The 26,202-nt window shown below is 45.0% G+C and overlaps 2 protein-coding genes across 2 annotated transcripts; both read right to left on the bottom strand.

Annotated features, from left to right (window-relative positions):
- Window positions 1–1,116: 1,116 nt before the first annotated feature.
- On the bottom strand, window positions 1,117–10,630 carry LOC132983255 (protein asteroid homolog 1-like). Its single transcript, XM_061049504.1, has 6 exons — window positions 10,421–10,630; window positions 5,875–6,758; window positions 5,317–5,604; window positions 2,563–2,767; window positions 2,271–2,415; window positions 1,117–2,171 (listed from the first exon to the last, which is right to left on the bottom strand). Exons 1-6 carry the CDS (start codon window positions 10,545–10,547, stop codon window positions 1,775–1,777), a joined length of 2,046 nt encoding a protein of 681 aa, XP_060905487.1. The 5' UTR covers window positions 10,548–10,630; the 3' UTR covers window positions 1,117–1,774.
- Window positions 10,631–14,140: 3,510 nt separating this feature from the next.
- On the bottom strand, window positions 14,141–22,092 carry aste1a (asteroid homolog 1a). Its single transcript, XM_061049489.1, has 6 exons — window positions 21,933–22,092; window positions 15,994–16,829; window positions 15,436–15,723; window positions 14,748–14,952; window positions 14,456–14,600; window positions 14,141–14,371 (listed from the first exon to the last, which is right to left on the bottom strand). Exons 1-6 carry the CDS (start codon window positions 22,057–22,059, stop codon window positions 14,239–14,241), a joined length of 1,734 nt encoding a protein of 577 aa, XP_060905472.1. The 5' UTR covers window positions 22,060–22,092; the 3' UTR covers window positions 14,141–14,238.
- Between the last annotated feature and the right edge of the window lie 4,110 nt (window positions 22,093–26,202).

Genomic DNA, 26,202 nt, shown 5'->3' with positions numbered 1-26,202 from the left:
CGTCACTCTGCTGCTGTTTCCTAAAGTGAGATCTGTTTTTTATTCCTAATTGTGAACATTGAAACGTTATATTTAACTGGTATGAAATAAAAAGATTTATCTCCTGGACAACGACGACAGAGGTCAGCTTCTCTTTTCTCCTTGTTCGCTGTCAGGTGTGTGTTCGTATTGTTCTCATTTCTGTTGACCAACATCCCTCACTTGTTCTTGAATTTTAAAGTTTTTCAATTTTGGGAGTAGAAACGTTTCAGGCGTTGTGACTGAAGATGTTATTCTGTACGTTTCTGTGCCATCGATTGTATCGTTTCTCAAACGTGTGGGATTTAAAGGTACAGAAGCACCAAAAATATGAGGTCAGCCTCAGTTTGGATTCACATTTTGTCTTTGTGTTCAAACACCCACACAATTAGAGAAGAAAAGTTTATTACAACGAACAAATCAAACATTGAACATTTCCTTATTTGTGTTCCTACATTTATACCTCAGTGAGTGCAGAGAGGTTTGAAGGTCACATATTCTCCTCCTCCTCTTCAGTTTAAATAAGTCTCAGAGCTCCTCAAAACATGTGTGAAGTTTCTTGTTCTAAATCCACTCTGATCCTGTATTTGATCATGTCTATAAACCCCTCTATTTCAGCCCTGCTCAGAACAGGTTGTTTCTGTGTCTGTACCTTTAAATATGTAAATGAGCTGTGTCTGACCACGCCCCCTCTCTGGAAGGGCTTGGTTATACTCTGGCTTTCTCGCTCCATGTCCTATTGTTTACGGTGAGAAGGCAGACTCAGAGGGCAGAACAAACACCTAGCTGTGGGAGTGTCACCCACCTGGGGGAGGGGCTACTGCCCTTTGTGATGTCATGAAGGGAAAATCTCCACACAGCTGTTTGAGCACACATTTTCTGAAAAGTGGAGCAGGCAGAAGACGGAGAGGATGGACTTTTCTCATCATTGGGGGGTTTGTAGACAGACTAGAGACACATATTAGAGGAACATGGAGAAGTGGATTTTTACAGAATGTGACCTTTAAACAAACTTTCAAACAAACAAAGAAATGTCTCTGATGAGTAGAGATCACTCTGAAAGTTCAACAATTTAAAACGTTACACAAAATTACAAAAAACCATTCATGTAAAGACTTTATTAAAGTACAAAGTTTTCCCATACATACAACAAATCAATCTGTTAACATAATAAAATAACGTTAAGTGACATCACATCAAAAGCCATCTGAAAAATGTGAACTTTTTAAAACATCCAGCATGGAGCACAAAAAAAGTCCCTGATGTCTCCTGATGACTCCTCTCTTTGAGTGGACGTATTAATAAACTTTATCACACATCAAAATATCAAAAATAGTCAAAAGTCTCTGCATTTAAAATATAAAACCTGCTTGTACCTTAAAGGCAAAGACATATTATCAACAGCAAGATATTTTAGCCCTCGTCCACACGTAGGTGGGTTTTTTTTAAATTTATTTTATTATTTCTCTGTTCTACTCTTCATCCTGTTTTAAGTCCTCCTCACACTTTGACACCTCAGGAGCTCTCTTAAGGGCTAAGACGCTTTGTGAATAACTTTCATCTTTAAAAGGATCTAGTCTGAACTTTAACGGGAAATTCTTAGAAAATGTCCTGACTCTAAGACTTTTTTTGAATGTTGTCAATGGGAGCAACTCTTAGTACTTAAGAGGCTTCTTGAATACGACCTTTGGTCTTGTCATAACAAAAACAGCACTGAATCAGGACTGAAGGAGGTCAGTGAGTCCCTGGATCAGACCTAAACCTGGAGGTCACAGCGCCGGCACTCCTGTTTACGGGCCATGATCAGATTGTCACAGCGGCTGCTCCTCTCCTTCGATCTGTACCGAGTTCTCACGGACAAAATATCATCCAGATAAAGATCCTTGTGTACTTGGACGGCACTGCTGACCTCGTCTTCTTCGTACAGGTAGAAGAGGTCCATCAGGGTGGGAGTCAGGTCCTTTAGAGGCTCCAGTTCCCGCCTTTTCACTCTCGTCAGCATCAACGCCTCCTCAAAGTGAAACCTTTGAACGATGGTGAGCATCTTGTGGTACTCTCTCATAACTGAGGGTTCGCTCTTCAAAAGGGTTTTCAGTTTTCGTTCCCTCCTCAACATGTGGACCAGCCTGTGGACCAACGTTCCCTCATAACACCTGGAAGACATCAGGAGAACAAGATGGAGATTTATCATCACGGACGTCACCTGACTGAGTCAGGACGTGAATCTCAGGTTGCTGTGTCCTTGAACTCACCGTGCGATCTGTGGTTCAGGTAAGGGGAAGCCCAGCAGCTGGTTCAGGTGGACGCTCTGCCTCAGGCATCCCTGCCATTGGTTGAAGGAGTGGAGGACGTCTGCGTCAAGCCGCAGTTTCAAGGGTTTCTTCTCTCTCTTCAAAGCTGAATCACAAACACACACAGAGGACTGAAAAGGACTCTCTTTTGCATTGCTCCCTACTTCTCCTTAAATAATGAGACCATAAGCTGCAGATGAATCCTCAGTGGAAACAATGGTAAGTTGAGACCCCTGTATGACTCATTTATTACCTGCTTGTTGTCTCAGTGAGTCTCCATGACTTACTCCCAGCAGCAGCGCCTTCAGCAGCGTCTCGTCCGGTTTAGGCTCGGCTCTCTGCAGCCAGAAGCAGGTCACTGCCACCAGGAGGCGCAGGTGAGGCTGCAGTCCATCCAGACAGGCCTCAGGCACCCCCAGAGCCTCCAGTAACACCTGCAGACACACAGAGGGCTCCGCCTGGGGACAAGAGGTCAGAGGTTAATGAGGAACATTGTCGTTAAATTCATCCACACCTGTAAATTGAACAGAATATATAAACAAGCACTGTCCTCCTCAAAGAACCTTCACCTTAACGTGGTGGTGGTTAACGTTTGTGTGTCCTGGTGAACCCGGGAGCTGTGTTGTCTGGGGCATTAGCCCCTGGTAGGGTCTCCCAAGGCAGTCTTCCATGGGGCCCGGTCGGGCTCAGCCCGAGAAAAACAACAAGGAACCGCCGCCCTGTAGTCCCACCACCCGCAGGGAGAGACATGGGGAGCAGGTGCAAGATAAGCCGGGTGGCAGGCCCGTTGATTGGCCTGGACTTGCTAATCAACGGCAGCGCAGACTGGTTCTGGGGACGTGGAACATCACCTCTCTGACGGGGAAGGAGCCGGAGCTTGTGTGGGAAGTGGAACGCTACCAGCTAGAGATAGTTGGTCTCACCTTGACGCATAGCACTGGTTCTGGAACCAAACTCCTGGAGAGGGGCTGGACTCTTTCCTTTTCTGGGGTTGCCCAGGGTGAGAGGCGCCAGGCGGGTGTGTGGATATTCACCTGCCCCCGGCTGTGTTGGAGTTTTCCCCGGTGAACAAGAGGGTCGCCTCTCTGCGACTTCAGGTTGCGGAGAGGAAGGCTCTGACTGTTGTATGTGCATATGCACCTAACGGCAGTTCAGAGTGCACAGCCTTCTTGGAGTCTCTGGGTGGGCGCCTGGAAGAGGTTCCGCCCGGGGACTCTGTAGTTCTACTGGGGGACTTCATCGCTCATGTGGGCAACGTTGGAGACACCTGGGGAGGGGTGATTTGGAGGAACGGCCTGCCTGATCTGAACCTGAGTGGTGTTTTGTTGTTGGACTTCTGTGCTAGTCATGGATTGGCCATTACAAACACTATGTTTGAACATAGGGATGTTCATAAGTGTACCTGGTACCAGAGCACCCAAGGCCCAAGATCGATGATCAACTTTGTAGTTGTTTCGTCAGATCTGCGGCCGTATGTTTTGGACACTCAGGTAAAGAGAGGAGAGCTATCAACTGATCACCACCTGGTGGTGAGTTGGATCAGACTGGTACAGACCTGCCAAACCCAAAATGTGTAGTGCGGGTGAACTGGGAACGTCTGGCTGAGGCCCCTTTCCGAGGGGTCTTCAACTCTCACCTCCGGAAGAACTTCTCTTTCATCCCGGGGGAGGTTGGGGACATGGAGTCTAAGTGGTCCATGTTCAAAGCCTCCATTTTGGAAGCAGCTGCTAGGAGTTGCTGCCAGAAGACCATTGGTGCCTGTCGTGGCGGCAACCTAAGAACCTGTTGGTGGAGGCAAAAGAAGGAGGCACTTTCGGGCTTGGTTAGCCCAGGGGTCTCTGAAAGCAGCTGACAGGTATCGGGTGGCTCGGAGGGCTGTGGCTTTAGTGGTTGCGGAAGCAAAATCCCAGTTGTGGGAGGAGTTCGGGGAGGCTTTGGAGAAGGACTTTCGTTGGCCTCAAGGAGGTTCTGGCAAAACGTCCGACGGCTCAGAAAGGAAAAGCAGGGCTTGCCCCCAGGCTGTTATCAGCAGGGGTGGAGGGCTGCTGACCCGGACCGGGGACATCGCTGGGCGGTGGAAGGAATACTTTGAGGAACTCCTGAACCCAGACAACACGTCCTCTGAAGAGGAGGCAGAGTCTGAAGATCCGGGGGAAGTCTTACCACGAACCTTGGCAGAGGTCACTGAGTCAGTCAGAAAGCTCCTCAGTGGCGAGGCGCCAGGTGTGGATGAGATTTGCCCTGAGATGCTAAAGGCTCTGGACATTGTTGGGCTGTCACGCCTCTTCAATGTCGCGTGGAAATCTGGGACAGTGCCTGTGGAGTGGCAGACAGGTGTGGTGGTTCCCATTTACAAAAAGCACCGGAGGGTGTGCTCCAATCATCGGGGTATCACACTTCTCAGCCTTCCGGGGAAAGCTTACTCTTAAGCCTGAGGTACGACGTGACTTAAAAAGAACCAGACGGAAGTAGCAGAACACAAACAAACAAACATCGCACAACAAGTAAGGAAATTTGTGTCTGGTAGATAATTTCTTAGTTGTAGCAATGCTTCCTGGCAATAAATCATATACATCTGGAAAGCCTGTTTATTTTCTTTTTAAATAGTGCCACATTTGTAAGGAGCATGCATTTTTGCTCTAAGCAACAGAGCTGAGTATGTGGGTTGCCAATCTTCTGAATGAATGCTGGTTGGAGGGCCCCCTGGTGATTTTTGGCTAGGGCCCCAACAGACTCCAGCATAGCCACTGGGTGCATGTGTGAACTAGCAGATCAGGAGCATTTCAAGAGCAGTCCTACTGAAATTATCTAGACACATTTTCAAGAGTGCAGATGTGAAAACAGCTGGAGTAAAGTTTGATATTACATGGGAAGCCAAAGTTGGGTAGCATCTGCTCGTGTCATGTCAATGGAGAAAGAAAGACTTCTATGGCTGATAATAGTGAGAGCCACTCAACACAATGATGCACTTGTGGTCCGTGTTGGAACAAACGTTTGAAAGCTTTACCTGGTTCAGTGACTTGAGTTCCAGCTCCTCAGGGACCCCGCTGGCTGCAGGTTGGACTTGGAAGCTTTTCAGCTGGAGGCCTTCTCTGTCATTCTCATTCACTAGAGTCTCTCCCAGCAGCAGCCTGTACATCACCTGGCGTATCGGCCTGGAGGTCAGGTGAGCACTGGGAAAGTCTGCCCTGTCCACCGGACAGCTGAGAGTAATGGTATTGAACAATAGAACATCGAGGACGTCTGAAGTCAGCTGTGCCCGCATCACCGGCAGCAAGACCCAACCTGCCATCTCCTGGAGGACAGGACAAAACAACATTCAACCAGGTGTGTCAACATGTTCTTCATATTATACTGAAAGGTCTGAGATGGTTGAGTGTTTGTGTCGTACATTTTAGCAGATTTGAAATATTATCTTTGTTTATTAATATTAATAATATATAACTGATGAAAGTGCATCTTTGAACTGGTTTAACTTTGAGAGTCCAAAGGAAGGACTTTGGCTGACTGACAGTCTGAGCCTGAGTAAAGGAAAATGCACTTAAATAATAAAGTATTTAATTACTTCTTCCACTTCAGGGAATGGAGGGGCAACCCCATCGATGAAGAACCTCTTCAAGGAGCTTGGAGGAAGCTGGTACTCCTCCATCCCTAGGTTTAAGCCCTCCATCACCTCTGCCTTTTTCTCCTCACTCAGCTCTCTCTCTCTCAGCAGTCCTAGTGCTGCCTCAAAGGCCTCCATAGGTTGCTTGAAGTCCTTCAGCCAGCAGAGCAGCCCCTTCAGGCGCTGTGGTGATTTCCCATTGACTGCTGGAGCGAACTCAGCCCATCTAATAGATGCATTCAACCTTTGCAGCTTCACATAGTCATTTCCAGCCAAGGAGGAAAGTGCTGGCAGAAGTTGGGGCTCTATGTCAAAGACAATGCAGAAGCTGGAGGAGTAGTAGATCTTAGAAGGGATGTAGCTCTGTGAGCCAATCCTCTTCACCACTTCCCAATGGAAATGAGAAATGGGCAGCAGCCCCCCTGGGAGGTCAAAGATGAAGAAGTCGCTATCGTTGGAGAGAACCGGGCACTTCCACTCCTTGGCCAGGGCAGCGATCTCCTGGTCAGCCTCTGCATAACACTGAGCCACCGGGACCTCCAGCCGGGCCAGCGTTTGTCTGAACACCAGACTGGCCATCTGTGGCAAGACCTTGCTCTCCTGTGCATCTTGATGGACTTTCTTGATCCCATTCACAGCCTGCCTGGTTCCCTCCACTGCTTGATGGGCTTTCTGGAGCCGATCCATTGCTCTTAATCTAATGGTTTCATCCTTCTTGTCAGTTTGAGCTATGCCCCCGTCCAGCACCACGTACGGCGAGATGCCGCAGTCTTTGAGGGCCTTGACAAACCTCTCAACAAGGTCCTCAAACGCAGCATACTCCCCACCATGACTCAGGTCCAGACCTGCAACCAAAGAAAAAACAAAGAACACATAAAACCCCACATTTCAACGGACAAACATCATGCCTGTAAACATGTTCAAGAAGTCATTAAAGGTGAGGTCCTGTGTTCACACAACTTTTCCAAGCTCCCTTAAATTCACAATTAATCCCAAAATCATGGAAAATATCTAAAATTATCCCATTACCAAAAAAGACAAGCCCCTCTGAATTCAATGATTTTAGACCCATTGCTCTGACCTCAGTTGTCATGAAATGTTTTGAGCGCATCGTTTTATCTCACTTGAGGTCTGAAACAAACAGTCAAGTGGATCCTCTACAATTTGCATATCGAGCAAAGAGCGGTGTTGAGGATGCAACGGCTGCATTTCTTCACCAACTTTATAAACACTTGGAAACACCATCATCTTATGTGCGTATACTGTTTGCTGATTTCTCTTCTGCCTTTAACACTGTCCAGATACAACTATTGGCTGTGAAGCTGTGTAGTATGGGAGTTAACCACACCCTCATTAGGTGGATTCATAACGTCCTTTCTGAAAGGCAGCAGTTTGTTACCATCCATGGGAAAAACTCTTCAGTAATCAGCACTCACACTGGGGTACCACAAGGGTGTGTCCTCTCACCTTTGTTGTTTACTTTGTACACCAATGACTGTACAAGTCATCATGACAACTGTAAATTAATTAAGTATGCAGATGATGTTGCTCTGATAGGTCTTTTAAATGACGATGAGACCAATCACAGAGCTGAACTAGACAACTTTTACAACTGGTGCTCTGATAACTCATTGATTTTAAATACAAAACCAAAGAAATTATTATTGATTTTAGAAGACAGCCATTTCTCTCCCCTGTACAGTAAATATGAAGCAAACAAAAGCAAGATATGCAAAGGCTCAACAGCGCCTCTATTTTTTGAGGAAACTAAGAAATTTTAATGTTGACAGCACTATGCTGAAATTATTTTACAAGACTTTTATTGAAAGTGTGCTGACCTTTTGTATTCAGTGTTGGGGAGGAGCACTGTCCTTACAAAATAAGAACAAACTGGACAAGGTTATTAAACTAGGCAGCAAGATAACTGGGAATCAAATGTACAGCATTTCTTTCCTGACAGACCGGTCAGATCACAGCAGACCCTCTGCACCCCCTTTGATTCTTCAACAAGCCAACTAATGCAGCCAAGGCATCCAAGCTAACACAACACCACAAACAAGCTAACGTTATGCAGCTTACGCTGCTGAGGCGGGTTTTAAACCTCCTGACAAACCGCTACACCGCGCCCGCCCGTCAATCAGGTCAGCTACACGCCTTATTGTCAATAACTCTTATCCTTCATCAAATCAAAACTTATGAGTCATCAAAACATTCACACACCCCCTCCCCTCCCAATCAGACTTTTTTGTTTTTTTGAACCAGGCTGTAAACAAGTTAATCTCTGCTGTAAAAACAGGCTTTTTAGAATGGGTGTGTATGTGACTTCCTGTGCTTCTGCAGCCAGACTCTAGTGGACACTCCAGGAACTGCAGGATTTTACACTTCAGCATCCCCTTCATTTTTCAACGATGGAGGTTGCCGCTTGGTTTTGATTCCACTTCACTACAAGTTGTCCTCTCACTCTTTGAACACCAAATAAAGGACTTTTTTTTGTATTTTTTTTAAAGGAAAAGCTCCTAATTATTGAAGCAAAACCGACAAAAAAAAACCATTTTGGATGAAACACAAGGTTCCTTTACAGCTAACGCTTACCCTCATCCAGACAACAATCCTCAGATGAGTTCAGTCCTCACAAACAGATTCATTTACACACGGCTCGTTCTCTGATTCATATCAGGCTACAGGAACATCAGATCTAAGTCATGTTTATTTTTAGCCATGCTGGTCCTGTGGTCACTCTGCAAAACACTGTGGACCTGACGGAAACTATTACAACTGTCCAACTGATTGCTGTGAAAGTCTCAGCCTCTGACTCTAACTGTAGCGCCACCATGAGGTTCACATTGGTAGTTTTGAGTTAAATATATCTACAGTTATGGGATATTTTTGCTATGTGTCGTTAGGGGCTTGTACACATGTGCAATATGTTTATATAGCAGTCTCCAAATATCGTTGCCCATAGGAGGAGTTAAAAATGTTAACAACGACAAACACCTCGAACCTTTAGTTAAAACTCAGTTTAATCTGACCTGATCGGATCTGAGGATACGAAACGATGATACAATACCGTATGTTAGGATACGAAATGACACGGTACAATACAAAACAATACTGTGCTAAACGATACTGTATGGCTCAGTACGTACGGTAGACTTTGTTGTCCCTTTAAGAGCCTTTCAGATAGGACGCTGGTCTTGCCGCGGAGTAGGGCGCAGAACAGAAGGGGAGTGCACACACAACCAAAAAGCAACGGCGCCCGTTTCTAGGTGACCGAAACAATGGTTGGGAAAATAGCTACTTTTTGGATGCAAATATAACATGAATCAAGCACCAGAGGAGGTTTGTGACCCTGTATAAACCAGCTCTCTCAGAACGCTCCGTTTTGGTGTGTGTGTCTCTTTAAATGTAATGACCCCCCCCCCGAGTAGACATCACTCCTCTGTAGAGAGAATAAAAATGGCCGACCTGTGCAAAAGTTTAGCTCTAGTCTGGGGGTGGAGTCTATGGGTGGAGATATCAGGGGAGGGGAGGGGATTCTTTTTTACCAGAATCCCACTGTGACATCACAAGGAGAGCACATTAGAAACAGAGCATTTCTCTTATGCAGACCACAAACAAAGGACTGGATGGTTTATTTCACATGTTGTGGGTCAGTAGACGCTCAGGTTACCCAGATATATGTTCAGACTGTAGAAGAGGATTTATCATAATGTGTCTCCTTTAGGAATAAAGATCGGAAAAAGTTTCCGTTCTCATAATTAGGGGCGTAAATGTAAAAATGTTAACAAGGATTTTTTTTGGGAACAGGTAAACGCAGGCACTGGTAAACGTGTTACGCACCTTTTAGGTGTGTTTTCTTTCTTTAGTGGTCCATGTTTTCCAAAATCTAGATTTTTGTCTCAAGCTTTGCAAATGTTTTTGTATACTGTTGCTATGGTGACTGGGAAGTGCAAAACAATATTACAGTGTCAGAGACGTGCGGTCACCCGTCATCATCAAAAGTAAAAAACAAATAATGATTCAATAAAATGTGTTTTTTACTTTTGATGATGACAGGTGACCGCACGTCTCTGACACTCTGTAATATTGTTTTGCACTTCCCGGCCACCAAAGCAACAGCATACAAAAAGCTGCTTGTGTTGTGATCTTGTGATGCGTCATTGCAAACACTCAGTGGAAACTTACTGCTGTCTTAATGAGAGCACTTTGCGTTTTATCAGGGAGTTTTTATGGAGGACGAACACATATTAAACTCAATCAAACTCCCAATTTAACACTGAATTGCTCTGACGTCATCCAGATAAGCGCTGTTAGACATTATCACACGGTATGTAACCGATATAAGAGGTAAACAAAACTTTAATTAAAAATTAAATGGGACATTTAAGTATAAGAAGTCTGCAGACTGGCTGTATAATAAAAGGAAAATGTGACGTATATTACCTGCCCTGTAGAATCGTAAAGTATAGAATAGTAAACTGCAATGAGAGAACTTTATTTTATTCACCTGAGTCGAAGTACAGCAGGTAGAGGAAGTTGCAGCCGTCGATCACCAGCCGTCTCTTCCTGAACTTGACGTCCCGGTAGATCTCCGGGTTGGCCTCTATCAAAGTGGTCAGGCCTTGAACTCCCATCCTGGGTCTGTTTGTGTGTTGACGCTCAGGTGTCAGCTGCGCTCTTTATACCGACTCTGATGATCACTCTCTGTTTCCTTAAGTTTCACTTTCCTGACATCACACCGACGTGACTGTCAGCATCTGAAGGTGCAATCAGCCTGGAATATGTCCCAACTATTACAGCCTTTACAACCTCCTAAATAACCTTCATGTCCTCTAAGTCAGGGGTTCTCAACTGGTGGGTCGGGACCCAGAAAGTGGGCCGGGACCCAGAAAGTGGGCCGTGGAGTATTTTTCAGTGGGTCATGTGTGCCTAGAATATTTAGATATTCTTTAGATATTTTTTTACAATGGAAGCCTACATGGATGTAAAGATACTTTGGTATATGTGAACATTTACTCTGTTTGATAATATTTATACTTATCATATTATTTATGTATGCACCACTTATATATTTATTTATTTTACATGCGTGAAGGTTAACAGCAGTTAAAGTTTTATTTTGAAGCAACAGGAAACACAATCAAGTATTTACATATTGTATTTAGAAGGATCTGTAGGGCGGTAAAAGTGGATTATGTTGAGGTCAATCAATCTTTATTTGTATAGCGCCCGTTCATGTTATCTCCAGACACTTTATGTCATCGTTATGTAACAAAGTCCCAACATTTAGCAAAGTTACAGAGGAGAGGAGACGCTACCCACATATATTTGGGTAACCCTCAGGATGTTTCTCTTGAACCGTCCCATCCCTAAGGTGTAGTAGGCGTTTGTGGTTAAAGTCATACAAGTCCAAATATTCTCCCTCTGTGCTGTCAGTGCATTACTTGGTTAGATGTCACCAGTTTCTTTCCCCACACAAAATATGGAAAACTTAAAAGTACAAAAACATTTTAAAATGAAACAGCCTGATGTATGAGGAAGGCCTGCCTAAAGAGCTACATTCATAAAAAAAAAACACTAAATTCAAGTTGAAGTTTAATGTCCTTGAATAAAGGACAGTGTTGAGTACAAAAGGCCCCATGCAGAGTGTTGACATTCCTCTGGTGTTATTGTTGACGTCATAGAACAGCAGCTGAGCCGGTTAGTCACACTGTGGGGAAAGGAAAGTGAAACTTAAAGGAGCTGCAGAGGGGAAACATGAAACTGCAGCTTCTAAATACACTGAAAATAAAGCAGTTAACAAGCTGATTACCAGGAAGAGTCCTGCAACAGGTCAAGAGTTTTACAAGCGGAGTGAAAGTCCAGTTTTTTTATTATCAAGGAGAAAGAAACAGGAAACAGTTTATCTGGTGAAAATAAATCAAGAAATGGAAACAGAAAATATAGCTGCTTTAGCCCATTGCTCAACAATAAAAAAAATCAGATCAGAGAAAAACTAACAATAAAGATAAAAGGTCCAATCAGTGAGATGTGTAGAGAGTGAAATGATAAAGGTATCTTACTATCTGATCATTAAGGAAACATGTTGAAGTGCTGGCTTCTCTGACAACAATGCAGCAGCCAGTATGTCCTCCTTCTAACTTTAGATTCTGCTCCTGAATGCTCTGGATTTGTTTGGACCAGAGAAGGTAGGCGCTGTTAAGACACGCCCCCCACACGGCCGTTTTGGACGCCTCTCGGTTTGTCAGATATGAGAGCAGTTATCAGGTCAACAGGTGTTGCAGCGATGGAAGCGGGCAAGAGAAGTGGTTCAGATAGAAGTGATTGTACCCGACCTAAAAAGCCTCTGCATGTTTCTAATAAGCTCCACGAGCAGAAACGTGCTCAAACTAGGATCAATATTGGAGATGCTTTTGAAAAATGGAGAGAGGTTAGAAATGTGTGGCAGATGTAATACAGCAAAGGTTACTGTAGGTCAGTAGTTCAACTGATGGGTCACGAGCTACTAGAGCTGGGAAATGTCCACAACCTCACAATCCAATTCGATTTCAATTCTTTGGGTCACGATTCGATTTGATATTGATCAATATGCTTCGATATCGATTTAATAATACACACAGATGACAGGATTACCCAGATAACTCATCACAGTAGGCTACCTTCTGATATTTGTTAAAGACTTACGTGTGCATTTTTTTGTAAAGGTTTGGAACAAACTGACTCAGAAATGTATTTTATTGATTCATTATTCTTTAATTAACAAAGTACAGTATGATCTAAAGTGCCCTGAGCTGAATTCACAGCATCCACAGTGCCTCCTAGTGGAGAAGGGGTGTCATTACAACAAAAAAAAAAATTGATCTCAGGAATAACCTTAATCGATATTGAATTGGGAAAATAACAATTGTAATGCATCGATGAATCTTTTTTTTTTAACCAGCCCCAAAGAGGGCGATCCCAAGATGGCTCCAAAATGCCGTGGTAACCAGGGAAACAGGGTTGTGGACGGATCCTGGAGAAGGACAAACTAAATATCGCGTTCGTGTTTGGCTTTATTGTGGAGAGCTGGGGGAGAATCAGAAGGGGTTCATACAGGGAGCAAAGCAAGCCCGAATAAGCAACTACACTTTAGAAAACAAGCCCACGACCCGCGACCCTCAACCCGCGTCTCGTGACGGACGGTATTTGCAAGCGACTTTACAGAAAAACAAGCCCAAAGTCGCTTATAACAAGCAGACTTGGCCACACTGGGGACGTTTCGTCTTTGTCCTTTATTACCGCTGTCACACAGGAAGTGACAATTCTTTCGACCAATCAACAGACTGCAGTGTGTCTAACTCCGCCCTTTAGGGTCGGATCAGTACGCTTGGCAACCCAACAGAAGGGTACCAAAAAAGTTGGATGGCACACATTGGCTATTTTAGCCAAAACTTTTGACAGTGGAAATGCCATAAAATGCGTACTGCATACGGGTACAAGTGGTTAGACATCTTAATTATCGTACTTCATCGTGGCTATTTGTCTAAAAACTAAAGGTTAACAAAGGGCAACTGATTCACTGTTCCAGTTGATCCGTAAGCAGTTCTACGTCCGGTCATTAATCATTAACTTTATTTAAAGATTGTGCAAAACAAACAAACATTTTGTGCCGCACCTCATTGACCTGGTAAAAATCCCTGCGTCCCTTCCTGGTGCATCACCTCACAGTGACTCACCTGCCACATTTAAGTGCTGGGCAAAGTACCCACTGCGCCCTGGTGTTCACAAAGAACAAGAAATACAAAAACAAATGCAAAATAACAAGTAACTAGACGCTCCTACACACTTCTTTATTATAGTCCCGGCTCGCTGAAATTCAGGTGTGACATTGTTTACTGTAAAACTTGAAATAAAAGCCCCTCACATTCCCAATTTAAGTCCTTTTTAACTAACCTGGTGCCGCATGAACAAATGTGACAAATGGAGGCAGATCAGGATTAGAGGCTCCTGTGCATGATGAAAAATAAGGAGAAAAAGCAGCACTCATCCATCAATCCATTATCTCATCACCACCATTTTTCCCTTTTGGGGTCAAGGGTGGGTGGGCGGCCGAGACGGCATCCAAAAAACTTTGATGGCACACATTGGCTAGTTTATCCAAAACCTTTGACAGTGGAAATGCCATAAAATGCGTACTGCACCAGAACTGAATCAGACCGCCTGGTGGAAACGGTGTGTTTTATTGCGTCCCACCTCCAGGGGACAGAGGGGGTCCCCAGTCTCTGACACCCTTATTTTGGGGGTCATGAGCTGAAAACCTTGGGAACCCCTGCTCTAGGTGTCTCCTCAAAGTGAAACGATGGTGAGCATGTTCTTGTACTCTCTCATAACTGAGGGTTCGCTCTTCAAAAAGGGTTCCAGTTGTTGTTCCGTCCTCAACATGTGGACCAGCCTGTGGACCAACGTTCCCTGGTAACATCTGGAAGACATCAGGAGAACAAGATGGAGATTTATCATCACGGACGTCAGGACGAATCTCAGGTTGCTGTGTCCTTGAACTCACCGTGCGATCTGTGGTTCAGGTAAGGGGAAGCCCAGCAGCTGGTTCAGGATGACGCTCTGCCTCAGGCATCCCTGCCATTGGTTGAAGGAGTGGAGGACGTCTGCGTCAAGCCGCAGTTTCAAGGGTTTCTTCTCTCTCTTCAAAGCTGAATCACAAACACACATAGAGGACTGAAAAGGACTCTCTTTTGCATTGCTCCCTACTTCTCCTTAAATAATGAGACCATAAGCTGCAGATGAATCCTCAGTGGAAACAATGGTAAGTTGAGACCCCTGTATGACTCATTTATTACCTGCTTGTTGTCTCAGTGAGTCTCCATGACTTACTCCCAGCAGCAGCGCCTTCAGCAGCGCCTCATCCGGTTTAGGCTCGGCTCTCTGCAGCCAGAAGCAGGTCACTGCCACCAGGAGGCGCAGGTGAGGCTGCAGTCCATCCAGACAGGCCTCAGGCACCCCCAGAGCCTCCAGTAACACCTGCAGACACACAGAGGGCTCTGCCTGGGGACAAGAGGTCAGAGGTTAATGAGGAACATTGTCGTTAAATTCATCCACACCTGTAAATTGAAACAGAAGTAAATTAACCTGCTGCATTATGTTTTCTGTTCTTCTCCACTCTTTAGTTCATATTGTGATTCTACACGTAGAATTGACAAATATTCTTGTTGTAGTGCGGATTCTGTTGCTTCATCCGCCACTTCTGCATCGTTTTTTTTTAACGTCGAGTCTTGCATTAGGAAACGAGGGCTTGCCCTCAATGATTTCTCAAGAAGAAAATAAAGGTAAAATTAAAGTTTTCATGGGTGCAGATGTGAAAACAGCTGGAGTAATGTTTGATATTACATGGGAAGCCAAAGTTGGGTAGCATCTGCTCGTGTCATGTCAATGGAGAAAGAAAGACTTCTATGGCTGATAATAGTGGGAGCCACTCAACACAATGATGCACTTGTGGTCCGTGTTGGAACAAACGTTTGAAAGCTTCACCTGGTTCAGTGACTTGAGTTCCAGCTCCTCAGGGACCCCGCTGGCTGCAGGTTGGACTTGGAAGCTTTTCAGCTGGAGGCCTTCTCTGTCATTCTCATTCACTAGAGTCTCTCCCAGCAGCAGCCTGTACATCACCTGGCGTATCGGCCTGGAGGTCAGGTGAGCACTGGGAAAGTCTGCCCTTCCCACTGGACAGCTGAGGTTAATGCTACTGAACAATAGAACATGAAGGACGTTTGAATTCAGCCGTGCCTGCGTCAACGGCAGCAAGACCCAACCTGCCATCTCCTGGAGGACAGGACAAAACAACATTCAACCAGGTGTGTCAAAATGTTCTTCATATTATACTGAAAGGTCTGAGATGGTTGAGTGTTTGTGTCGTACATTTTAGCAGATTTGAAATATTATCTTTGTTTATTAATATTAATAATATATAACTGATGAAAGTGCATCTTTGAACTGGTTTAACTTTGAGAGTCCAAAGGAAGGACTTTGGCTGACTGACAGTCTGAGCCTGAGTAAAGGAAAATGCACTTAAATAATAAAGTATTTAATTACTTCTTCCACTTCAGGGAATGGAGGGGCAACCCCATCGATGAAGAACCTCTTCAAGGAGCTTGGAGGAAGCTGGTACTCCTCCATCCCTAGGTTTAAGCCCTCCATCACCTCTGCCTTTTTCTCCTCACTTAGCTCTCTCAGCAGTCCTAGTGCTGCCTCAAAGGCCTCCATAGGTTGCTTGAAGTCCTTCAGCCAGCAGAGCAGCCCCTTCAGGCGCTGTGGTGATTTCCCGTTGACTGCTGGAGCGAACTCAGCCCATTTAATAGATGCATTCAACCTTTGCAGCTGTACATAGTCATTTCCAGCCAAGGAGGAAAGTGCTGGCAGAAGTTGGGGCTCTATGTCAAAGACTTTGCAGAATCTGGAGGAGTAGTAGATTTTAGAAGGGATGTAGCTCTGTGAGCCAATCCTTTTCACCACTTCCCAATGGAAATGAGAAATGGGCAGCAGCCCCCCTGGGAGGTCACAGATGAAGAAGTCGCTATCATTGGAGAGAACCGGGCACTTCCACTCCTTGGCCAGGGCAGCGATCTCCTGGTCAGCCTCTAAATAACACTGAGCCACCGGGACCTCCAGCCGGGCCAGCGTTTGTCTGAACACCAGACTGGCCATCTGTGGCAAGACCTTCTCCTGGCTGCTTTCCACTGCTGCTTTATGGGCTTTCTGGAGCCGATCCAGTGATTTTGATAGAAGTGTTTCATACTTCTTGCCAGTAAGATTTGTGCACCCATCCAGCACCACATACGGCGAGATGCCGCAGTCTTTGAGGGCATTGACAAACCTCTCAACAAGGTCCTCAAATGCAGCATACTCCCCACCACGAATCAGGTCCAGACCTGCAACCAAAGAAAAAACAAAGAATACATAAAACCCCACATTTCAACAGACAAACATCATGCCTGTAAACGTGTTCAAGAAGTCATTAAAGTGAGTTTAACATCTTTGCAGTCCAAGAACATTTCATATGTGAAACCTGTGCAGCAGCTCGTTGCGCTTCCTGTGATCAAGTCCATCTGCGTCGCTGCTCCGTGACCTCAAGGATTCATCAACAAGCCAACTAATGCAGCCAAGGCTTCCAAGCTAACACAACACCACAAACGTATGAAGCTAACGTTATGCAGCTAACGTTAAGCAGCTAACATAATGCAGCTAACGCCATGGAGCTAATGCAGTTCAGCCAACCAAACCCCGCCAATGGAGCTCAGCTTTGGATGTCCCTGAAAAATCCCAGTTAGAAATGATTCTTTGGTTGAACTTGCTGGTTATGATTTATTTAGTATATCTGACTAAACTTTCCATCATTTTACTGTCAGTTCCAGGAATCTGACCCCATGAACAGACCTCTCATCGTGCCTCCATCACAGCCTCAGCTAACCTTAAGATCTTACTATAACCACCCTCCATCACACATTTGAAATTGTGTTTCAGATATGAAATAAATGAGACTAAAAGCTGGTCATGTTTTAATTCAATGTATTCCTCTTTTCAATATTTTGATCTCACTCTTGTCCATCAAAAATTGGAACATATGCTTTTCTGCTAAAGCTGAGACCTAAAAAAAAGTACCATGTGTCTTTGAAATGCCTTAAAGGTGCATTATGGAGTTCTGGTAGAGAAATGTGACAGTTGGAGAAATGTACAGATTTGATGGTATATGTTCATAGCTCTATACACAAACTGTCCTCAGAGGACAATTTGGTCCCTGGATGGTGGGCCCGCAACAGTGAAACTAACTCTCCTGGTGGCTTTTTAGCTCCAAAAAGTGTTCAGGGACCAATTTTTCATTTGAGTAAAGTTTCTGCCAGAGCCCATGGAATGCAGCTGCTGGGATACAATCCGGTACTCGATCAACCCCAGAATGGTGACTACTGGAGAGTCAGTTGACAGCACGGAAAGATGGCAAACTGTGTAAGTTGGGCTAGCACCCTAGCTTGCACCTTCCGTGAGGAAGAAACCAATCCAAGCTACATGCAAACCTTCTGAAACATACCCCCAGGGGATCCTGAGAGGGGGGGATGAGATCCCCAACAGGACAGACCTAAGGATTTTGAATCATGCAAATGGCTAGACTACGATGAATGCAAGATGCATCTGAGGCAAAGAGTGCAAGAATCTGTGCGGCCTTAAAATCCATCAGGCCAGAATTAAGTGCATGGACAAGGAGAAACAGGGGCAATGCACAGGAGAGAAGCTGGAGAGAGGTCCAGGAAGTTGTTAAGGCAGCAAGATAAGCCTCTGCCCCTGGGCCTAGCGGGGTTCCGTACAGCGTGTACAAACGCTGTCCAAGACTCCTCCAGCTACTGTGGAAGATTCTGAGAGTGACTGGCAGAGAGTGGAGATGTTTGGATCCTCAAGGAGGGGAACTCCAAACACATTGACCAGTTTAGGACCATCTCACTACTCAACACGGAAGGCCAGATATTTTTCAGCATCTTGTCCCGGCGGCTGTCTACATTCCTCTTAAAGAATGATTACGTCGACACATCGGTACAGAAATGCGGGATCTCTGGAACACCTGGCTGCTTGGAGCACACAGCTTCTGAGAGAAGCAAAGGAAGGCAAGGGTGACCTGGCGGCCCTGTGGTTGGACCTTGCCAGTGCCTATGGGTCCATTCCACACAAGCTGGTGGAAGAGTCTCTCCGTAGACACCATGTCCCCAGTAAGATCAACAACCTCATTCTGGATTACTACAACAACTTCCGGTTGAGAGTTTCTTCTGGGTCTTCAACATCAGAGTGGCACAGGCTTGAGAAGGGAATCATCCCTGGCTGCACCTTAGTCATCCTTTTTGCCCCGAGCCATGAATATGGTCGTTAAGTCTGCGGAGGTGGAGTGTCGAGGACCCCTGACAAAGACTGGTGTGCACCAGCCACTGATCAGAGCCTAAATGGATGATCTTACTGTTACAACATCATCTGTCCCTGGCAGCAGGTGGATCTTACAAGGACTCCAGAGGCTCATATCATTGGCAAGGATGCGCTTCAAACCATCAAAGTCAAGGTCCCTTGAATTGAAGAAAGGGAGAGTTGTGGTTTCACTTCACACATTCCGAGACTATCATTCCAACTCTGTCAGAAAAGCCAGTGAAGAACCTGGGAAAACTATTCAACTGCAGAATGAAAGACACAGCTGCCATCCACAAAACCTACGGTGACCTTGGAGCCTGGCTAACATAGATTGACAAGTCTGGGTTGCCTGGTCAGTTCAAGGCTTGGATGTATCAGCATGCCATTCTGCCCAGGGTTTTGTGGCCCCTTGACAACTGTTGAAGCTCTGGAGAAGAAGATCAGCAGCTACCTGCGTAGGTGGCTTGGCTTGCCAAGGAGCTTAAGCAGTGCAGCTCTATACGGGTCCACCAACAGCTCCCTTTCAGTGGCCTTTCAGAAGAGTTTGTGGTGACACGGACAATAGAGATCATGCAGTACAGAGACTCCAAGGACCCCAAAGTAGTAGCAGCAGGCATTTAGCTGCCAGGGAGTTACAGGTGGCAGAGGCCTGGCTAAGGCAGAAAGCTCTTGTTGGGACAGTGGCAACAGGGCGAGTAGGCCTGGGCTACTTTCCAAGCTGCCAAATCAGAAAAGCAAGAGGTAAGGAGTGACAACATCTCCTCCAGGAAGAAGTGCGTGCAGGTGTAGAGGAGGTACGAGTCAGCAAGATGGTGGAACTTGGTCAGCATGGAGCCTGGACAAGGTGGAAAAACACACTACAGAGATGGATCACTTGGTCGGATTTCTGGCGGGCAGACATCAACCGCATCAGATATCTGGTCCAAGTGGTCTATGACACCTTACCAAGTCCGGCGTACCTTCACACTTGGGGCAAGACTGAGACACCTTCCTGCCCCTTGTGTGCTGGGAGAGGATCCCTCCAGCATCTCCTCTGAAGCTGCCCCAAAGCCTTGGCCCTTGGTCCTTACCGCTGGTGCCACGACCAGGTGCTCAAGGTAGTTGCGGAAACGGTCACCACAGCCATCCAGTCCAATAAACACCACCACAGGAAGAAAACCATCTCTTTCCTTAAGGCTGGAGAGAAGCCCCCTTCCCGACCTCAGACAGACAGGTAGCTGAGAGTGGATCTTGGAAAACAACTCAAGTTCCCTGATCACATCATGCACACAAGACTCCGTCCAGTCTTGATCATCTTCTCTGATTGCACCAAACAGGTGATCATTTGGGAGATGGGAAGATCACATGGAAGAGGCTTACAAGAGGAAGTTGGCCAAATACAGGGAGCTGGTGAGACTTAAACCCTTTTCACACATACGGAAATCTCCTGAAAAACTCCGGAGATTTCCAGGAAGAGCTGTATGTGTGAACGCAACAGCCACATTTTTTACTCCAATATTACCCAGAGTTTATCCGGCCAGACCCCTAGTATTTTTTTCACAGATAATCCGGGGGAGCTGATGTCTGAACGCGGCCGAATATACTCCGGAGATTTCAATTTCAGCCATTGAGAAGAGAGTGACGTTTATATAGTGATTGGCTGAAGTGTCTGCACGCGACCACTACGATCTCCGTGCAGGTAATTAAACGGCTGCATTCTGTTTTCTGTTCGTCAGTATGTTGTTCTCCTCTCTTTTGTGGATGTTGTCATTCCATTGGATTACACATAGCATTGATATAAAGGTAAATATTCTCATTATAACGCCGTGTAGCGGACTCTGTTGCTACGGTCGCTACTTCCGCGTTGTTTATTTATGTCACGTCTTACGTCGGGAAGTCCCCCGCTGTGAGCAGCATATGTGAACGGCTAGTTCGGGAGAATCTCCGGAGAAGTCCTTCTTGTAAATATCTAGATATTATCCGGAGTGCATATGGCTCAGAGGAGGAAACGGCTTCATGCAGACCACAAACAAAGGACTGGATGGGTTTATTTCACATTTTGTGGGTCAGTAGACACTCAGGTTACCCAAATATATGTTCAAAAACACTGTAAAAGTGGATTTTTCATAATATGTCCCCTTTAATAGACGAAGCCTGAGTGGCGTCACCCGTCTGTTCCTGCAGGGGGCGCTGGAGTCCCATCGATGGCGGTCTCCATGCTGGAAATGCTGTCTCAGTCTAACTTTCAGTCAACCTAACGACAGGCTGAGAGCTGGAGCTGAGGCGGGTTTTAAACCTCCTGACAAACCGTTACACCGCGCCCACCTGTCAATCAGGTCAGCTACACGCCTTATTGTGAATAACTCTTATCCTTCATCAAACCAAAACTGATGAGTCATCAAATGGAGAAATACTGCCTCCTGTGAAGTCTCCTTTGCTTTCTTTGTCCCGATCCCTGAGGATCCAGTTTGGCCAATATGATTCTTTTCCATGTTTTGCTTTAAGCCCATTTTACCTGCACTTTGTAAACACCCGTCTGTATCCATGCATTTTCCCAGGACCCTGCAACTGCTCCTGAATAAAGTCAATTACATGACCTAAATCTGCATAGTCCTTCCTTCAGCTGAGCCTGTTGTCTTTCAGTATGCGCAGCAAATTATTCCTGCTAATTACAGTACCGTGGCAGAGCAGCCGGAATGTCACTGTATGACAATCCTAAGTAAAACTTGATTTGTTGAGTCATCTCCATAAGGATGTGTGAAATTAACTCTTTGCCGAGGCAAATTAATTCAAAATTATCTTGTGCGCACAAGACATTTAAAAAAAAAACTTTTTTGGACTTCAGGGTCTCTGTAGCTAAGTACTTCCCAGCCACTGTAGCAACAGCTTAAAAAAAAGCTGCTTGTGTTGTGATGCATCATTACAAACACTGAGTGGAAACTTACTGCTGTCTTAATGAGAGGACTGTACGTTTGTATCAGGGAGTTTTTGTTTTTGAATTATGAGGCTTTTCATATTTAAAGAACAAATATTAGACTCAATCAAACTCCCAATTTAGAATCCTAAAGTATAGAATAGTAAACTGCAGTGAGAGCATTTTTTATTTTATTCACCTGAGTCGAAGTACAGCAGGTAGAGGAAGTTGCAGCCGTCGATCACCAGCCGACTCTCACTGAACTCGAATTTCTGGTAGATCTCCGGGTTGGCCTCTATCAAATAGGTCAGGCCTTGAACTCCCATCCTGGGTTTGTTTGTGTGTTGATGCTCAGGTGTCAGCTGCGCTCTTTATACCGACTCTGATGATCGCGCCCTGTTTCCTTTAGTTTCACTTTCCTTCAACAGTCACATCACACCGACGTGACTGTCAGCATCTGAAGGTGCAATCAGCCTGCAACATGCTCCAACTATTTCAGCCTTTAAAACCTCCTAAATAACCGTCATGTCCTCTAAGTCAGGGGTTCTCAAATGGTGGGTCGGGACCGGAAGTAAACATGTTGTTGTTGTTTTGTTTCATGTCTTTGTTCTGTCATGATTTGTACCATCTGAGGACCAGACTGCACAAGTTTTTCTGAAAATATCAGCATCATATCATTTTGGTTGTGGGTTCCTCAAATCTCAGGGCCCTGACTCATCGTTGTCTTTATGATCGGGTCGGCTGGCCTGCATTTATTTATGTGTAGACTAAATCATCGGCACGTCCTTATTTTTTAAGGCCATACTCGACCTGCTTCCATACTTGCTGCTCATACTTGTGTAATTGTATTCATGTGAAAAGTGCTGGAAGCTTCAGTCCTCGCTCTGAGACGCAGTCACTAAACATATTGTTGTTAGCCTCCTCCGCCCTCCTCCAGAGACACACCTCCAAACCCTCTCCCCTTAGGTTTAAGAAGTTTTCATATTGGAACGCACCATCATTAAGCACTAAGCGTAAGCGGCGGACAAAAATTGTCCTCTTCTCGAGCTGCAATCACCTGTGTACTGCATTGTTGTGTTAGCATGCTAATGTTAGCGCTCTTTAATTAGCTAGTCATGTAAACTGACACAGAATGAGCGTGATCTAAAAACTCTTACTAACATCCAAATAATCAGTGGTAAGTTAGAGAACTAGTGTCAGACATGGTTTGAGAAAAAAGTGGTTAGACATCTTAATTATCGTACTTCATCGTGGCTATTTGTCTAAAAACTAAAGGTTAACAAAGGGCAACTGATTCACTGTTCCAGTTGATCCGTAAGCAGTTCTACGTCCGGTCATTAATCATTCATTTTATTTAAAGATTGTGCAAAACAAACAAACATTTTGTGCCGCACCTCATTGACCTGGTAAAAATCCCTGCGTCCCTTCCTGGTGCATCACCTCATAGTGACACACCTGCCACAGTTAAGTGCTGGGCAAAGTGCCCACTGCGCCCTGGTGTTCACAAAGAACAAGAAATACAAAAACAAATGCAAAATAACAAATAACTAGACGCTCCTACACACTTCTTTATTATAGTCCCGGCTCGCTGAAATTCAGGTGTGACATTGTTTACTGTAAAACTTGAGGGGGGATTAAATCCAACGTTGATAAAAAAAAGGACATTCTAATTAGTACTTATCACAGACTGTAAATATTACTGGACTAAGTCTGAGTGGCGTCACCTGTCTGTTCCTGCAGGGGGCGCTGGAGTCTTATTATCCTTCATCAAATCAAAAACTGATGAGTCATCAAAACATTCACCCCCCCGTACAGTGTGTGTCCATCGAGACATGAGCTAATCACACCTATTTGGTTTTTTGAACCAGGCTGTAAACATGTTAATCTCTGCTGTAAAAACAGGCTTTTTAGAATGGGTGTGTATGTGACTTCCTGTGCTTCTGCAGCCAGCCTCTAGTGGACACTCCAGGAACTGCAGGATTTTTTTCACTTCCGCAACAGCTTCATTTTTTGAGACCGGAGGTTGCCGCTTGGTTTTTATACATTTATTTTCTGTGAACACTGTTTATTGTTTTGAGTTTCTTTGTGTTAAAGATCTAGAGTTTAAGTTGTTATTTTGACAAAGGCCTACGTAGTGGTTATTTAGCTCAAGTTTAGGGTACGCTCAAATCCCACGCCAGGTCTCAGTTCGTGTACGCACGTTTTCAGCTCAGTGTGGACTTGCAGTGCAGTGAATCTGTCTGTGTCGGAGAATCATTAGATCATACTATAACAGTGCTCGTTAAGACAGATAGATAGAGGTTCACAGATTTACTGTTAGATAAGATATCTCAAATGTATTTTATATTACGCTCCACCTCTAACGATCTCTGTAGGCTACATCGCTTTTTAAATAATGTTGAGCAGCGCGAGCTGTCAGGTGATTTATTTAGTTGTGTGTTTTATTTGATGAATTTTTGTTTATTTAATCGATTTACTTTAAAGATTAGAGAGGCTGCTTTCAGTAAATACATGTTAAACGTTCACGCACACAGGAATATCACTGCAGAAAATACTGTTGGGCCACGCAGGTTTAGGACAGTCAAACCATGGACTTGGGCCTTTGAGTTATTTACTAAGATCACCAAGAGGCCCAAAAGGACTCTTTATCCCAGAATTCCCTGCGGTACTTCACACCTACGTGTGACGTAAAGGGGGGACCGGAACCTGAGGGAGACCCCACAGGAAGGCGGCCAGGTGACAAAACTCTGAGACTTCCCTTGTTCTCTCTCTTTCCATGCGCCGACTTGAAGTGCTCGGAGACCAAAGCTCACCTCCTGTTTTCTGCAACAATCTTCCTTTGTTTTAAGTTTTGGCGCGCATGTAATCCGCGGCCGGCAGTGTTCCAAATTCCGAGCTCGGATTGTCCAGTGAACGCATCTCAGTTTCTCGGAGAGCGTTAGGCTATAACAGATTATCAGAAAGATAACGGTCTTATTCCGTCCTGCAACGAAAGGACATCAACGGACATCTTTCCCCTCGACGGAGAACCAACGAAGCCGCTCTTGCCATAAGGGACCCTCGCCGCCATCAGACGCCTCTACACCAGGACAGACAGAAGATCTTTTTTATCGCCGGACTCCTTTTTCCTTCACCGATCGCAGGCAAAGCGATTCACAAGTGAGGCTTAATTAGGTCTGGGCAGAATTAGCTTTAGAGAGTGTTTTTAACAATTGTTTGATTTGTGCAGAAACTGTAATTTTTATCTTTGTTGGACCGCTGCGTCCTGAGTTTTACCTGTTTAAAACGCTTGTTGTTGTTTCGGACCGCTGCGTCCTATATGTGTTTAGCGTAACAGCGTTATAACCGGGTATTATTCTTCTGATCAGAAAGGCCAGTGTAAGCCGTATTAACTTGAATTCGGCCATTGGTTTGTTTCTGTGAATGAAGGGAATTACTCCGAGTTGTGGTGCGGGATTCGGACTGTGATCCGGCCTCTTCAGGCACGCATTTCTCTCTTCCTCTACGCTCCCTTTTTCTTCCCTCTTTCTTTCACACACATATTCTCGGGTAGACGTACATCGGGAGACTAACTCCACCACCGCGCCATTACGCACATAGGCCACACACACACACACAAAGAGAGAGATTTATACACTCGAGGCCATCCAGACGCCTCAGAGACACAGATCGTGTAGGGCCGAACTCGGTCTCTTTCAGACATTAAGGCCACATTAGGTTTTTGTTAGGTGTGCGCCATCGGAAAGGCGACCACGTGGGACGGAGTAACCTCCCCCCTCTCTCTCTCTTTCACACACACACACACACACGCACGCATCCACCCAGGCCTTTGTTAGGTGCGCCATCGTGAGCGACCACGTGGGTACGAAGTCATCTCCCCCTTTTCTTCTTCCCCCCCTCGCTCTCTTTCTCACACACACACACACACACACACACACACACACACACACATTCACACCCCTTCCACAAGCCTTGCTTGGTAATGTTTGTTGCTTAGATTAGTTTATAATAGTTATTTGTTGGATTAAGTTCATTGATTTTGGATTGATGTTGCTTTGTTTAAATAAATTCTGTTATAATTTAAGAGAGCAGTTGTTTGTGATTACTGGTGTATTCACATTGTGATATAAGTTGGGTGTGAAGGCTTTGTGTACGGATTCACGCCTTCAATTTATTAAATATAGTTATTAATTATTAATAATATTAGTAATTAAATAACTCATTTGAGACTGATTTGAGTGATATTTTGGTTATATTTCCCTGAGTACAGGGTGGTGCCCCAAAACGAGATTAAACATAGTTTGATGATATTTTATTTATATTATTAATAATTAGAAATAATTATTAAAGAATATAACCAAAGTTGACTTGATACAACCCCAACACCAGTATAAAATACTGAAACACGTGCCTTCATTACAGCGGGGCAGGAGCCCCTAACTGCGACCTGACGTGATTAAAAACCCATC

Source organism: Labrus mixtus, chromosome 11, assembly GCF_963584025.1.
Source record: "Labrus mixtus chromosome 11, fLabMix1.1, whole genome shotgun sequence".
In the NCBI taxonomy this organism is placed as follows: domain Eukaryota; kingdom Metazoa; phylum Chordata; class Actinopteri; order Labriformes; family Labridae; genus Labrus; species Labrus mixtus.
The sequence above is the reverse complement of the archived record's forward strand: the minus strand, read 5'-3'. Positions and strand labels throughout refer to the sequence as shown.